A 16,537-nucleotide genomic window follows, 5' to 3' on the forward strand; every position below is an offset into this window, starting at 1 on the left:
AACTCACCACAGATCTGCTGAGTGAGGCGTTCTAATGCAGTAAAAGAAGATTACTTCCTTTAGTCTGGGTTCTGGGGACTTTTCCAAAAGAGGTTAGGTGGAAAGATTTAAAGTAACGCCTAATGCATTTTTCTCTACATATTTAACATTGCTGAGCTTTAAGGACATCCACAGCCCTAAGGTACACCTTTAAATCAGATGCTGTCAGACAAATCCAGAATAAAGGAGCAGCTGCATTTAAGGATTAGGACACAGAAAATACAGTGATTTAACAGAGGCACCTCCGGCAGGTAGCAGGAACTGAAAGGCAGGTAGCAATCAGCGTAGAGCTTTTTTCTTTTTGTCTTTCAGGCTCTGGGAATGAGTGTCCCTGACCTAGCCCGTCTGCTAACAACCTGACACTGAGCTTTTAATCCTCTCTGCCCCAAGGCCTGGGGCCTGTGCTAAATTGACGTTAAGTAGGCGAAAACCTGACATTTTGCCCTCCTTCTGCCTATCAGGGTTAAGTCTGACCACAGAGAGCCACAGCAAAGGAAGTACATTCAGAGGGAGAAAAAAATTCTAAAAAAAGACAGAGGCTTACAAAGGAGAGAAATATTTACAGTTTCATATGGATATTTCAGTATATGGGCCTTGTGAGGAAAGCTACTGCCGAAAGCGAGAACATTTTAAATGTGTGGTTAAAAAGGAAATGATGTGGCCACCTAAGAAGATAGAAACCTTGAACTTCATATAGAGAGTGTGTGAGGTCTTCAAATAGCCACCCACAGGCACTGCACCGTCCTTAAGTGCAATCAGATGTATCCATACAGATGTACAACCCATACATATATTGTGTATGTTGGGGAGGATGGGTCTTATATACACTATATAAAATACACATGCTATGCTGGTCTAAAACCTAAAGAAAGACTTCAGCTTATACAACCAGTGCAGCTTTTTTGCTGTCCTTAAATCGCCTCCACACTCCTGTACCGTGCAGGCATTGTGCTCTCTTCAAGTGCCATAGAAACCCTACAGAACACCTCATATAGGATAGAGCTTGCAGAGAGGGTCTTCAGAGTCATAATAAGAGTACAATCCTGGACTTAAATTAATAGAAAGCATTGAGAAAACTCTCTGACTCATTAGTTGTGCTCTTCCAAATACAGGAAATCACAATTTTATAAAGCCAGTATGGAAAATTTCCAACCACAAGGAAATGTTATGGCATATACAGACAGATAGTGGTCTTATGATAAGCCTCCATTCTAAAGTACTTCTGGGCATCTTCTGTTAAGAGAGGTCACCAGCATATTTACTTATGTGGTACAATTTGGAGGAGAATGATACATCCTGTACATCACTCAGGTGCTGGTTAGTGTTTCCAGATAGCTCTTTCTTCAGATATCATGTAGACAATGTGCTCTTTTTCTGCTGAGAGAATCATCCTACTTAAATGTTAGTGTGGAAAATTAAAGATGAAGAAACACCACAGTGTATAGTTTATTTATTTTTTATAGTCTGCGTGTTTGGGTGAATATATGATATAACTAGCACAGAATACATGGAATTTAATCTAAAATAATTCTCCTAGTCATGTTGTCAGTGTGGTAATTTCAGAAATGAACAAATCCTGCAAGTTATGGTAGAAGTCTGAGTCTTTAAACAGCCTCCCTCTCTATATATCATACAGTGACTATGAAGTCACCATCTCAAATGTGGAGATGTTCAAAGGAGAAAAAAAATTATATGCCTTTATACCAGAAGTCATTGTGTCTGTGATCTTCGGACAAGTATTCTCCCACTTGCAACCCTACCCTTGTTCTCTGGTATTATGAAATAATAAGCAGACCTTTAGCTGAGAGGACATGTCCCAGTCTCTAATGTATGAAAAGCATCTATACCAGGGGTCCCTAACTCCAGTCCTGGAGGGCCCCAGTGGCTGCAGGTTTTCATTCTAACCATTTTCTTAATTAGTGACCTGTTTAACTGCTAATTAACTTCTATTGAATTAATTTTATTTGACTTGCTCTTGAAGACTCAGAAACCTTTAATTGTTTCTTTTTCCTTAATTAGCAGCCAAACAATAATGAGATATAAAATGAACCAAAACATGACTAGCAAACTGTGTCGATCATACAATATCTGAAAATAAAGGGGAAGGTCTCAGGGATGCTGATCTGCTCAGGTCACCAATACGTTTTTACAGTGCTCTTAGAAAAGAGAAAATCAACAATTTCGGAAATGTATGCTATTGCACAATGAGAGCAGCAACAAGCCATGGAATTAAAAAGTGGGTTTAATTAACAACAAGAATCAGAGTCTAATTAAGCAAATGGTTGGAGTGAAATTGGTTGGAGTTTGAGGCCCTGGCTTAAATGGTCTTCTGTTGGCTCACTCACTTCACATTTCATTTCTGCTTGGGTGCCATTTAAGGAAACAAATGAAGCAATTTAGAGGAATACATCTTTAAAAAACAAGTTAATTAAAATGAATACAAAAGAAGTTAATTAGCAGCAAAAACAGTGCACTAATTAAGAAAAAGGTTAGAATGAAAACCTGCAGTCACTGGGACCTCCAGGACTGGAGTTGGGGACCCCTGATCTATACTGTATTCAGGGAGTATTCAGACCAGCTTTGTGCAAAAATCACATAAATTAATTTATTCCTCTCATAAACCAACATTTAAAACTCCATAATGACAAATCGAAAACAGGATTTTTAAAAGTTTTGCAATTTTATTAAAGGTAAAAGAACTGAAATATCACATTGACATAAGTATTCAGATTCTTTACTGTGACACTTGAAATCTGGCTCAAGTGAAACCCATTCTATTGGTCGTTGTTGAGATGTTTCTACACTGTGTTTGGAGTCCATCTGTGGTCAATTCAATTAACTGGACCTGATTAGAAAAGGCCCATACCTCTCTATAGAAGGCCCCACAGTTGCCAATGTGTATCAGAGCAACCTTCAAACCATGAGATCAAAAGAATTGCCAGCAGAGCTTAGAGAACGGATTGTGTAGAAGCACAGATCTTGGAAAAGGCTAGGGACAACTCTATGAATATTCTTCAGAGTGTCAGCCAGAACCAGATCTGTAAATAGCTATCCATCAATGACCTTCATCAAACCTGTAAGAGCCTCAGATGATCTGCAGAGATGAATGGCAGAAAAACCCTAAATCCAGGTGTGTGAAGCTTGCCATGTCATACTCAAGGTGAGTCCAGACTGGAACCACCGCCAAAGGGGCTTTAGCGAAGAACTAAGTAAAGGGTCTGAATAGTTGTGTCAATGTGAAATTTCAGTATTTTATTGTTAAGAGATTTTCAACAATTTCTTGTTTTTTTTTTTGTGCTTCTGGATAATTACGTGTTACTTGATGAGGGAAAAAATTATTTGAAATGATTTTAGCACAAACTGCAACACAACAATATATATATATATATATATATATATATATATATATATATATATATATATAGCGTGTGATATTCAGATGGGTCTTCACTAAACCATAAAGACAATGTGCTCTCACAAACCTGACAAGTCTCCAATGCATCTTACACAAACTGTGATGTCCCTGTCTTGTTTAGAGGACTTCAAAGGGGACTAATATTGAATATCAAAGGAGAGAGAAAAATCTGCCTCTTGTACTACTGGTGTGTAAGCTCCACATAGGTCTTACACTATATTTCACATTAAGTGTGTTCTCATTAAGCTATCAAAAGTCTCAACTTCAAAGGAGAAATAGAAACCCTGCACCACTTACACATAGTGTGTGATGTTTTTAACAAGGTTGTCTGCTCCCTCCCTGACAAAGATATGCAAAGGTTTTCAGATGGAACAAGAAGAAGATATTAAATGGTCATATAAGTGCCTGGGCAATGTGGAGGAGAATACTTCTCTTCTCTAAAGGAATCTCCATTATTTTCTTTGACAAAGGGAAATATAGTCAACCACCTCCATTGCTAACGACACAGTTTCTGGATATTACAGTCACTATTAAAAGCATTCACACCCTTAGAGGTTTGCACATTTTATTGTTGTTCAGCGCTGAATAAAAGTGGAAAGCCAAAGCTACAGAGGAATAGCTTAGAAACAATGTTAATATTCTGAAGTGGCCAAGTCAGATTCCAGATCTCAATCCAATTGAGAATTTTTGGCTGTACTTGAAAAAGGCTGTTCACTCAGGACCTCCATGCAACCTGACAGAGCTTGAGCAGTTTTGCAAACAAGAAGTACAGGGGAAAAAGGAGTGTGCAGAGGTGCCAAGCTGAGAGAGAGAGAGACAGACAGAGACCTAAACACACAGACTCCAGACTGTCACGGCTATCAAAGGTGCATCGACTGAATCCTGATTTGAAAAGGGTGAATACTTATGTGTTGAATTACGAGTTTGTGTTGTTAATTTATAGTGAATTTTGAGCACTTGACAGAGATCTGTTTTCAGTTTGACATTAAATAGCCTTTTTTTGTTGATCGCTTTAAAAAAAAATCCAAATTAAATCCATTGGGATTCAATATTGTATAATAAAAAAATGTGAAAACGGTTAATGAGGTGAAAAAGTTTTATATGTACTGTAAATAAAAACCCAAAGGACATAGCCCACTATTGCTTTGGCTTATTTGTAGGGAAGAATGTGCAGTAAAAGGTGTTCTCTGGCAACGTCTTTGAAGTAAATACAGAAAACTCATACTAGTGCAGGGTAATCAAATGGCCATTCACTAATGGAAAGAGTATTGTATCAGTGAGTATGTCACACATGTGTGATGTGGGAGTATGTTGGGTGCTCAGATCAGGATCACACAAAGCGCTTCCACTTCAGGCTCAAGAGTGGAGGAGGAGTCTTCAGAAGATATGTGACATTACTGCTGGTGGCGTCCAAAGATACTGCCCTTCCCGTGTTAGGCTTCTGTAAGCCATGTGATGGTCAGAGAGAGCCAGAACAGCTAACAGAAGCACTACATACTTGATCGAATCACAGCCATCATTTTGATTTATCTTTTTCTTGCCTTTCCTATTTACTTTATTATTAGTGTTGTCATTAATAAATGGGAGTCTCAGGGATACCCCAACACTACACAATGTCTTGTTCAGTTTCTCCTGCAAGTATCACAATAAGGCGTGTTAAGAATCAAGCACGAATATAACACAAAACATTTCAAGTTCATAACAAAAGGTTCTCTTTTTTATGGGTGTTTGAAAAATCTGGTTATTATTGTTTTTATTGAGTGTTTAATATTTATTTTGATGAGGAAATATTTCAAAAGGCATACAAAATTTTGAAAATGATGTTTTTTGATGTGCACTGGAATATGATAAGGACAGATGGCAGCAAACACTAATCCAGTTTTCTTGTATTCCACATTGATAGCTCTACTCTCTTCCACGTTGTTTATTTCTACTTTACCCTCTACAATACTATTTATCAAACATTATTTTTATTTTCTTTTTGTCACTTAGTGGAAATGTGTATCTTTGCTGTGACTGTACCATCCTGGGACTGGCGTCTGCATGTTTTAATCCATGTGAGTATTTGTGGAGCAAAAAAGTGCACAGGAAAATGGCATTATTATAGTTTAGTGAAACATGTTTCAACTCACCTCACTTCTTTCTGCGACTCCCCTGCTCCTTCCAGATGCTTGACCCCGTGACCCCGTTGAACCCCTGGATGAAGAACTTCCTGTTGTGCAACAATTGCTGGATATCTGACCTCTAGACATAAAGTTAGGTTTGCTGTATGGGATGATATCCTCTTCTGAAAAATAAGATATATTTTCAATTGACATCACCTTTCCAAAGGCTCTGTAGAAGAGTAAAACAACCTAGAAGTTTCTGGTAAATCATATTATGGCAACATTAATTATTAATTAATTACTGGAAGCAGATGGAAAGCTTTAACTAGAAAAGTAAAGCCTGAAGAGTGAGAATGTATATTGAAGAAGCTGAAATGCTTCTTTTGGAATTGTAGGACTTGGGAAATTCTTAAAGCTGTTTGTTCATCAAAAAGATCAAGAGTTGAAAATTACTTAGATGGGGAGCAAGTTTCTGGAGAGATAGCTTTCATAAATGCATAGTGAAACTGGGATTTTTTTGTCTTAGAATAGAAATGGGACAAAACTGGTATGGATGAAAATTTAACTGTTCCCACAAGTACAGTGGTGTGAAAAACTATTTGCCCCCTTCCTGATTTCTTATTCTTTTGCATGTTTGTCACACAAAATGTTTCTGATCATCAAACACATTTAACCATTAGTCAAATATAACACAGTAAACACAAAATGCAGTTTTTAAACAATGGTTTTTATTATTTAGGGAGAAAAAAAAATCCAAACCTACATGGCCCTGTGTGAAAAAGTAATTGCCCCCTGAACCTAATAACTGGTTGGGCCACCCTTAGCAGCAATAACTGCAATCAAGCGTTTGCGATAACTTGCAATGAGTCTTTTACAGCGCTCTGGAGGAATTTTGGCCCACTCATCTTTGCAGAATTGTTGTAATTCAGCTTTATTTGAGGGTTTTCTAGCATGAACCGCCTTTTTAAGGTCATGCCATAGCATCTCAATTGGATTCAGGTCAGGACTTTGACTAGGCCACTCCAAAGTCTTCATTTTGTTTTTCTTCAGCCATTCAGAGGTGGATTTGCTGGTGTGTTTTGGGTCATTGTCCTGTTGCAGCACCCAAGATCGCTTCAGCTTGAGTTAATGAACAGATGGCCGGACATTCTCCTTCAGGATTTTTGGTAGACAGTAGAATTCATGGTTCCATCTATCACAGCAAGCCTTCCAGGTCCTGAAGCAGCAAAACAACCCCAGACCATCACACTACCACCACCATATTTTACTGTTGGTATGATGTTCTTTTCTGAAATGCTGTGTTCCTTTTACGCCAGATGTAACGGGACATTTGCCTTCCAAAAAGTTCAACTTTTGTCTCATCAGTCCACAAGGTATTTTCCCAAAAGTCTTGGCAATCATTGAGATGTTTCTTAGCAAAATTGAGACGAGCCCTAATGTTCTTTTGCTTAACAGTGGTTTGCGTCTTGGAAATCTGCCATGCAGGCTGTTTTTGCCCAGTCTCTTTCTTATGGTGGAGTCGTGAACACTGACCTGAATTGAGGCAAGTGAGGCCTGCAGTTCTTTAGACGTTGTCCTGGGGTCTTTTGTGACCTCTCGGATGAGTCGTCTCTGCGCTCTTGGGGTAATTTTGGTCGGCCGGCCACTCCTGGGAAGGTTCACCACTGTTCCATGTTTTTGCCATTTGTGGATAATGGCTCTCACTGTGGTTCGCTGGAGTCCCAAAGCTTTAGAAATGGCTTTATAACCTTTACCAGACTGATAGATCTCAATTACTTCTGTTCTCATTTGTTCCTGAATTTCTTTGGATCTTGGCATGATGTCTAGCTTTTGAGGTGCCTTTGGTCTGCTTCTCTGTGTCAGGCAGCTCCTATTTAAGTGATTTCTTGATTGAAACAGGTGTGGCAGTAATCAGGCCTGGGGGTGGCTACGGAAATTGAACTCAGGTGTGATACACCACAGTTAGGTTATTTTTAACAAGGGGCAATTACTTTTTCACACAGGGCCAGGTAGGTTTGGATTTTTTTTCTCCCTAAATAATAAAAACCATCATTTAAAACTGCATTTTGTGTTTACTTGTGTTATATTTGACTAATGGTTAAATGTGTTTGATGATCAGAAACATTTTGTGTGACAAACATGCAAAAGAATAAGAAATCAGGAAGGGGGCAAATAGTTTTTCACACCACTGTATATGACTGGCACACACTATCTCCTTGCTAAAAATGCTTTTTATTACCCAACAGATATTTAGTCCAAGACAGTGCAAGCTTGTACTCCAAGAATACTATGTAAGCCTGCTTGGTTACACACCCCCCATTCCCTCCATACACCATCTACACCCTAACCTTCTCTGTGCCGCTGCTGAGATGTCTTTCTTTGATAATTCACGTGTTCTGGCCTGCGTTCCACAGAAGACGGAGCGCTAACATCTCTCTCCAGGGATGTCCGGCTGCAGTCCAGGCCAGCGTTGTACTCCAGCGGGCCTTGTGGTTGCTCATCATTAGGTGGAGGCTCAGGAGGTGGTGGGAGGTCTATGAAGAGATGAAGAAGAAGGAACTAAGCGCAAGCTAATAAGGAAAGTTCACTGTAGGCCTTAACATACAAACATTGTAGTCAAGGATATTTGAAAACTTCACATCATCCCAAAAACAGTTTGGTGGCTATCAGTAGTACAGCAGTCATCCAAGAAAATCACTCTGTACCATCAAGATCTGCTGAGGGTTCAGAAATGATGGAACTCAGAAAAACCCATAGATTTCCTGAAATAGGAAAACTGGCGTATGTAAGAGAGTGTTCTATGGTTTGGAAGCTTTGTGGTTTCCCATTCACAAAAGTGGACTTATTGTTAGTGAGGCATTGTTTACCATACTCCAAGAATAACTCGACTCACCTCCCTGGTTCAGGTCTCGCCGGTATTGGCCTGCCTTGGATGATTTCTTCTTGGTCCGTGACTTCTGTGTAGGGGGCGTGTGACTCCCTTCAGGAAGCATTTGTCGTATCCGACCTGTTGATCAACAAAGAATTGTCTCTTAACTTAGCTATTCTATTCTTACAGGCAACTTGACAGGGAAGTGGGGGGGTGGATGGAATTGAAGAATAATCCACCTTGACTATTGTTCTCCCATAAGAAGCTGATGAAAGAGTCCTAATAATGGAAAAACAACTTCAGTGTGTTTCTGTCACCACCCCATCCCAGTTCAGCTCCAGCTCTGAGGATGTCCAAGTTATCTCCCACCCAGTGCACCTAGTACACCCAGTATTTCTCCTAAGATCCTAGTAATCCTGAAGTCCCTTCCCACCAATTTATATACCTGCAGTCAATGTGTCTCAGGCAGTTTCACTGCAGATCAGCCATTGTCCGAGTGAGGAAATCACATCTCCCAACACAGTCAGTAAAACTCAGTGTGTTCTTGAGTTACCCTAGTGTTTTATCCTGTTTACTTTCTTGCTTTTCAAATAGTGATATCAAAAGTATCAAAGTTAAGTTTCTTCACCTGTCCTCACAGCACAGGCACTACACCAAAGCATGTCCTGGTGTCACTGTACCTCTCTGTTCAGTTACTGTCTCCTAGGATGTCCTTTAGTTATATTCTCTCTTAGTTAATTTTTCACATGCCAGGCATTTTCTCAGTTTCATTTCTCTCTTATAAATTATCTCCAATTTATTTTACCTTCAATTTATTAACTGATGCTCTTATTCTTATCTGTCATACTAGGCCATCATCCCCATTGTATTTCCTATAATGATCTCCATTTCACTGTCCTCAGGGAAGGCCAGGTGGGCCATTGCTTAAAAATGCAACATTTTTGGGACACTGTGACTCACCTTGTATTGGTGAACTGATGTTCTCTGCACTCAATGCCGCCCCCTGGCTGAGATCTCGCCGGTGGCCGAGTTTCTGCACTAAGCTTACATCTGCAGTATCCTCCACTGATGAAAGGTTGGGGTTAGACTGTGTTAAGGGTGGACTCGGAGCTCTAGGAACTGCAACTGGACCACATGGTATCCTCCTAAACCCAAACACAAGGCAAGAGTTAAGTTTACATAACATGCTAAATGAACATCATGGCTTTCTCCTAGGTCTGTTAGTGCCTGGTCTGAACTCACATACCTGGGCAATTGAGGCATGTCAAAGTGGTGAAGACGGGGAATGTCCTCAGAAGGCCGGCTCTCCTCCCGTGGTGATGGAGTTAGTGTGGCAGTGGATTGATGTCCATACGAGGCAGCTGGAGAGGATGCTTCACCACGGGGAGGTGGGGCTGGCACATCATCAGAAGCACTCTCTGTCAGGTAGGTCCTTTCTGGCAGTGGGGGACACCAGTCCTCTCCATCTGAGCTGCTGTATGAAAACTCAGTATGTTAGCTATCAAGTAGCATAGCTTAGAAGATGAACTGGCAAGAAAAGCCCTAGCTTCCAAGAAATAGACACTACAAACAAAGATTTCACTCCAGTTAAATCATATTTGTGCTGGTAGAGAGCAAGTCTCCAAGTTAATAACTAAGTCTCATGCAAGTCCATCATTAACTTACAACAGTAAGAATAGTCTTACATCTACCAAGAAAAGGGAGCAAAACCCTCAAGTTATCCAGTCGGTAAAACTTTAATGCAAAATAGAAATGATTCTCTCTCTAATACCAGTAACACTGGCATAGATGACTCAGATATACACATTCAAATTCTAAAGAAGTTACCATAGTGTCTAATGAGACTTTGACATAACAAAAGTTTTACTAAAATTTCCTCAAACATGGCAGATGCCTAAAATGCAAGAGGCATTTAAATGCTTAGAAAGACTGGTCTTCCTTCTCACGTGGCAGCGATACAGAGCATAAATTCATGTAGACACAGGTCAGGACCCACCTTCAAACAAGACAACGGGGAAATATTGGTGATTTCAGTATTTTCCATAGTGACGTGATAGTTGTTGTCAGATGGGTTGGTTTGAGTATTTCTGTAACTGCTTACCTCCCATGACATTTTTGGACAAGAGTCTCTACAGTTTACTTAAAATGGTACAAAAAGCAAAAAACATCCAGTGTGCAGCAGTTCTGCAGACATAAAAGCCTTGTTGATGAGAGTGGTCAGTGCAGATTGGCTATACAGGTTCAAGATGATGGAAAACCTATGGCATCTCAACCATTCAATTATGGTGAACAGAAAAGCATTTTGGAATGAACAACACATTGAACCTTGAGATGGATGGGCTACAACAGCAGATGGCAATGTTGGGTTCTACTGCTGTCAATCAAGAACAGGAATCTGAGGCTGCAACGGACACAGGGTTGCCAAAACTGGAGATTTAAAGACTAGAAAAGCATAGCCTGGTCTAATGAATCTCAATTTCTGCTGAGGCATAAAGATGGCAGGTTCAGAATTTGGCAACAACAGCATGAATCCATGCCCCCTTCTGTCAACAATTCAAGTTGGTGTTGGTGGTGTAATGATATGGGGAATGTTTTCTTGGCACATTTTGGGCCTGTTAATACCAATCAATCGTTGTTAAATGCCAAAGCCAATTTGAGTATTGAAGCTTACAATTTGGTGATGTAATCATATTAATATGGACAAGAATTTCCAACACCTTGTGGAACCCATGTCACAAAGATCTGAGACCTTAAGGAGGCCCTACCCGGTATTAGTATAGTGTTTCTAAGAATTTGCTCAGTGAGTTTAAATTACTAGCAATAAAAAAAAAATGTGTTACTATCCTTACTAGACTACCTTTGTAAAACAAGAAAAAAAGTCTTAAAATTACAATGTCAATATGTATAAAGCAATATGTACCCAATTTGACTGGCTGACAGAGAATCTGAGGGAAAATATTTTTTACTAATGGATCAAATTCATGACCTTGTGGCCCAGAAAAAGCAGACTCATTAATTGTAAAAAGAATTGGAGAAAAGTGTGATGGTGTGTCACATTTAACAGTCACAGATGTCCAGCTTAGTTTCAGTCACACTTTCTACAGTTTCAAGTATTTTTTCACTAATAATTGATTTCAATTAACAGTTTACAGAATTAAAATGAGTACACTAGAGCATGTGTTACCCAAAGCAATGGAGTTTGGAGATAGCTCAGATAGATGAACATATCTTATACAGAATAAAATGAACTATTTTTAAAAACACCATATGTGATTTACTATTAGCAGCATGTTAAATTATTCATAAATTAATTTGTAATTTTAATAATGCTTCAGATAATTTACTGTGTAATAGTCAATCTTTACTTCATGGGTACCTTTTTTGCATGATTAAAAACAGTACCTGAGATTGGTGGCCAGGTGGATGCTAGCTTGTGTTCATAAATCAATAATCTCAGGAAAACTGGAACACTGACTCCCGGTTACACTATGACTGAAATGTCTAATTGTCAAAACAGTTAGGTCAGCTATACTGTCCCTTTATTCCTCGTTAGCCACATTAACCCTAAAGGGTATCACATGGAGTTAGTTCATTGGCAGGTGGGCTGGTATTTCCTTGATGCCCTGGCATAACCCTGAGTAAGCAGCCAAGCCTGGCAGGAATAGGCAGCTCTGAGAAGCAGATGTCACCAGGCTGACAGCGTATCTAAATTCCTAAATCTCCTACACATAGGGATTATCTTTGTTTTTGATATTTTTTTTCTTCCATTTTTCCAGCATGTAGATGGATTTAGAAATCTGCACCGGAAGCAGCCCATCTGAAAAGAGCAAAAAAGCAAATGATGGTGGCAGCTCTGCGTGGGCATGGGTGCATGCTTTCATCTCTCTTATGTAATCGGCACCATCTGCTTGAAGGGCATGCCTGAGAATAAATTTCCAAAGAACGTGTCTCAGCTTCTTCAGATCATATCCCGAAGTGCAAGGGGTGTGCCTTTTACAGGTGCGCTGAAACTGGTGCATTGGGTTTCTAATGTTCTAACAATAGTCTTGAGCTGTCACGGAAATGTCAAAGGTCGCATTCAGCAATATGAATCCCAGTAATCACCTGCCTGCGGCACTGGGGCAGCATTCCCTATTGAAACTGATAACCTTATCTCCTCACAGAATAGGCCCGTCGGCTTTAAGCCACAATCTTTGGCATGTTATTTGAGATCCAGCTGTAAGTGTAGCATTATGAGCTGTTGCTGTTATGAAATGACAGCTTGTCATGCGCACACCTACTTAGAAGAAAAGTTCAGGTAAGTAGACCTGTTTCAGCCACTAATGATAGATAAATTGAGATTTGCTCATCTAGAATTACCAGTTAAAGACATGCATACTAAACTCCCAACACAAATGCTCAGCTTTTGGCACTTTTACCTCCTGTGTCAGGCTCCTATGTGCTAGAGTAGGATGAGCACATGACTTTCATGACGCATGGAGTTCTCCTTTCTACAGGAGAAGCACAGTCTTGTCATTAAGTATATGAAGCTAGACTCAGACACCAAAATGCTTTTGTGATCTGTCATTTCTGCATATGCATCATTTCATGTAAGCCTGTGGTACTTGAACACAGAACGGCACCCCCATCTGCCAGAGCAGTCTCATCTCATTATTTTCAAAAGTACGTGTGGATGGATTCTGATATCTTATCAGTGCCCTTTTTGTGCCCAATGAAGCACTTGGTTACTGTTATGTGTATGTGTCCATAAGCAGATGCTAAACATGAACTCCCATCAGGTGGACACAGCCAGACCTAGACTGTACAATGGTGTTATTCTTTGTCCCAGAGTTGTTAGCTAAAAGTGAAAACCCATCATTAAGTTTAGAAACTCACAGCTGAACTCAGACCAAAAAAGAGCTCACCCTGTCTGCCATAGCACATAAAGCAAGATGGCAGACCCCAAAAAACCTTATGATATTTTAACATTAATTGAATTCTGCCTGACCTTGCCTCAGTAATGACCTCAGCCTGCCTGAAATGTGACCATTATTATTAAATGTTTACATCAACAACATTAGACCTAGCAGAGCAGTTCATCTACCAAAAATCTATCCTGTGCCCAATTACTGCGAGTGATCAAGCAAACATTTACATCTAATATCTGAATTTAGTTTGGAATTAACTATCTGGATTATCATTTAGTTAGATAAGGGTTATCTGCACTCAACAGCAAGTTCAGATTCTTTGGTTTGAACCTGTCTGACCATCTTACCCGATCTCCACATCGTCATCTTCATCATCTTCTTCCTCTTCTGTGTACTGCTCAAGTTCTCCTGCAGTAGGTGGCGGAGGTAGGGCTTCTGCCCAGTTAAGTGAGGGTGTCTTTACTGGCTTCCCAACTGATTTTTGTTTGCCAGTCTTCGGTGCTGGAGCTGCAGAGAATTACAACTAAATAAGCATCACCAGATCTCTGTGATTTCATGAAATATAGCAACTTGGATAATGTAAGTATGAAATGCAAAAGGGGTGCTCAGTGACTATTTGCTGTATGCTAACAAAACTTTGTATAATTGGCCTGGAGAACATTATAGGCTCCAAGAAAAAGTTTATTTTCTTCAGGATGTGACTTACTGAAATTTTTGTTTTCCTCTCCTCTATTGCTATCTGGCCATAGCGAATGTTAAAAAAAATTAAACTTGTTAATCTATCATATCATTATTTGTATCTTATACAGGTGAAGAAGATATTACTGCATTTTTGGTTAATCCATACATGTTATGTACTTTTTAAAAATGATTTTACTATTCTTTTCATTATTTCAGTAATATCTTACTTGTATCTTTTAATTTATTTTTAAACGTTACTGGTAAAAGCACATTGAGATTAATTAAATATATGAAATTTGTATTATTATTGTCAAATATAACTAGATGTTTAACCCATTTGAACTCAAAATATCAGGTGAACCAGACATCCTGGATGTTAGCAGCGGAGACATATAGTACTTTAAAGATATATTGGTATCTAATTGAGCATTGTTATCTACAGCTACTCTAATTTATAAGGGGACTCATGCACAATGTCAAAGCTGGTAGTTGTCACAGTTGGAAACTAACTCATTGGAAATGTGGAAGTCAATAGCTGACCTGGGAGATCCACTGATAATGTCAGAGGTGGTGACTGAAACGACAGGAAACTGTGTAGTATAAGGGAATTTAGTGGCTGCAGTAAGAAGGGACAAAAATGCTATGATGGAAGTGACTAGCCAAACTAGGAGTTCACTCAGATGCAAATTGGAAATCACAGCGGACAGTGGCAGTGGAGTATGTAAAAAGTTAGTAGGTCAGTTGAGAGGTGAAAGGTTTTTGACAGAACTATGAGGTATTTCAGAGGTGCAACTGCTATAGTGACTGAAATGTAAGATGACTGGGGGGGAATTGAGTGGCTAAACTGGAATGTAAAATTAGAATCTGCTGTTTTCAAACAAGAAGAGAAAAAAAAATGAAAATGTTCTTACCATTCTCAGGTCGGTTGCGGTCTGGCTGTGCATACTGGGCTCCTGAGGGACCAGGCTGGACTATCCAGTGGCATCCTTCTTGTTCGGGAGTGTAGACTCCTTGTGCACCAAATGGCATGACAGGGGTGCTGGCATAAGGCGTGGTGTGCTGGGAATAAGGTGAATTGAAGGTACGCATGTCATCGCTGGCTGGGTCGATGGTGCTATATATGGGGCCTTCACTAGAGCCAGGGCCAAACTTTTCTGTTTGACTCAAGTAATTGGTGATGCCAGCATCTAGAATGAAAAGAAGATGGTTTGATATGCATTCAAAATTGATTTAAATAAAGAATACATTCTTTATGTGTATTCTGCATAAAGGTATTATACATAGAAATAAAAATGCACAGAAACACAGAGATGTAAAAGCTGTATAATGTGGCATTTTGCTATTTGCCAAGACTTGTGTGGGTGACATTAAATTAGAAATTAATCCTACTGGGTAAAAGGCTATTAAACTTGTGTGACGAAGACATTATCATCATCCTCCTTTCTTGCTGTTCTGACCAATGGCAGGCATTGCTACTGGATAGTATTGATAAATGGAAAAGGCATTACCATTGTAGTATCGGTCTGAAGAATCAAGCTTGGTTGGACAGCAATTCACTGGATCCTTGCTGCTATGCATAAGATTTGTTGTTGGCCAAGAATCTGCCAGCCAAGGGTAGTTGGCCATATTGGTTCCAAGCATGCCTGGCCTAAAGATGAGATAAAAGAAATAAGGTTAATACACAGTAATGGTAAATTAATCCACAACCCTGACTGACAGTGGTCATAGCTTTAACTTATACAAATATTTCTCTCTCACAGGAGTTAGTATCCAAAAACAAACAGCTTCTACCAGAATGTCAGTACTCATTTCGTTTAACCTTTTTCAAGTACTTAAGCTAGCCGATGGAAATCCTACCTGCTGTTAATCAGACCTGATCCTTCTCCATGTGGGAAGCCAACTACAAAGAAAAGAACAGGAGGCATCTCAGTATACAGGAACAAAACAATCCCCCGGCCCCTAATGTTTCATTATAAAAGATAATATTACCTGCTGGGGTGTAGGCAAAGGACGCTGTGAGGAAAAGAAAAGACAGAATAAAATGAGTGACTTCGAAGGAAGACAAAACTGCAGCACAACAAACTTCCATAATACAGGAAAGAATAAAAGTGAGCAGGGAGTGGTGCTGGAGGATTGCTTACATGATGCTTTGTGAGTGGTCTCTATTTCCTTATACCCCTCATTAATTGGGAATGTATAATGTAGATGTGGGTAACATGGTGGTATAATTGTTAATGCTACTGTCCCACAGTTCTATAGACCAATGTTCAAATGCCAGTCCAGCCACTATCTATATAAAATTACCCCTGTGTCTTTTTGGGTTTCTAATAGTACTCTAGCTTCCTCTCACTTTAATAATAAATAAGTATTTATATAGCGTTTTTAACCACTTTCTACAAAGGTTGTTGTTAGGTGGACTAGTGATTTTAAAGACACGCACTTTGAGTGAGTTCATGTGCATGGTAGGTATGATGCAATGCAATTGATACTAGCGTATGTTATTGCCTTGCACCATAAGCTC

General features: G+C 39.5%; 1 protein-coding gene across 5 annotated transcripts in view; it reads right to left on the bottom strand.

Moving 5' to 3' along the window:
• Nucleotides 1–16,537, bottom strand: part of robo3 (roundabout, axon guidance receptor, homolog 3 (Drosophila)) — a 388,056-nt gene that overhangs the window by 9,996 nt on the left and 361,523 nt on the right. For 3 of the 5 annotated variants that reach the window (XM_039764140.1, XM_039764138.1, XM_039764142.1), the window contains 10 exons: nt 16,006–16,029; nt 15,874–15,916; nt 15,525–15,664; nt 14,928–15,203; nt 13,683–13,842; nt 9,675–9,902; nt 9,389–9,573; nt 8,453–8,566; nt 7,908–8,093; nt 5,587–5,741 (listed from right to left, as the gene is read on the bottom strand). In XM_039764140.1, the coding sequence (XP_039620074.1) occupies nt 5,587–5,741; nt 7,908–8,093; nt 8,453–8,566; nt 9,389–9,573; nt 9,675–9,902; nt 13,683–13,842; nt 14,928–15,203; nt 15,525–15,664; nt 15,874–15,916; nt 16,006–16,029 (1,511 nt within the window). The remainder of the gene's footprint in view (nt 1–5,586; nt 5,742–7,907; nt 8,094–8,452; nt 8,567–9,388; nt 9,574–9,674; nt 9,903–13,682; nt 13,843–14,927; nt 15,204–15,524; nt 15,665–15,873; nt 15,917–16,005; nt 16,030–16,537) is intronic. The other 2 variants (XM_039764141.1, XM_039764139.1) reach the window with 1 other exon arrangement.

Source organism: Polypterus senegalus, chromosome 9, assembly GCF_016835505.1.
Source record: "Polypterus senegalus isolate Bchr_013 chromosome 9, ASM1683550v1, whole genome shotgun sequence".
In the NCBI taxonomy this organism is placed as follows: Eukaryota; Metazoa; Chordata; class Cladistia; order Polypteriformes; family Polypteridae; genus Polypterus; species Polypterus senegalus.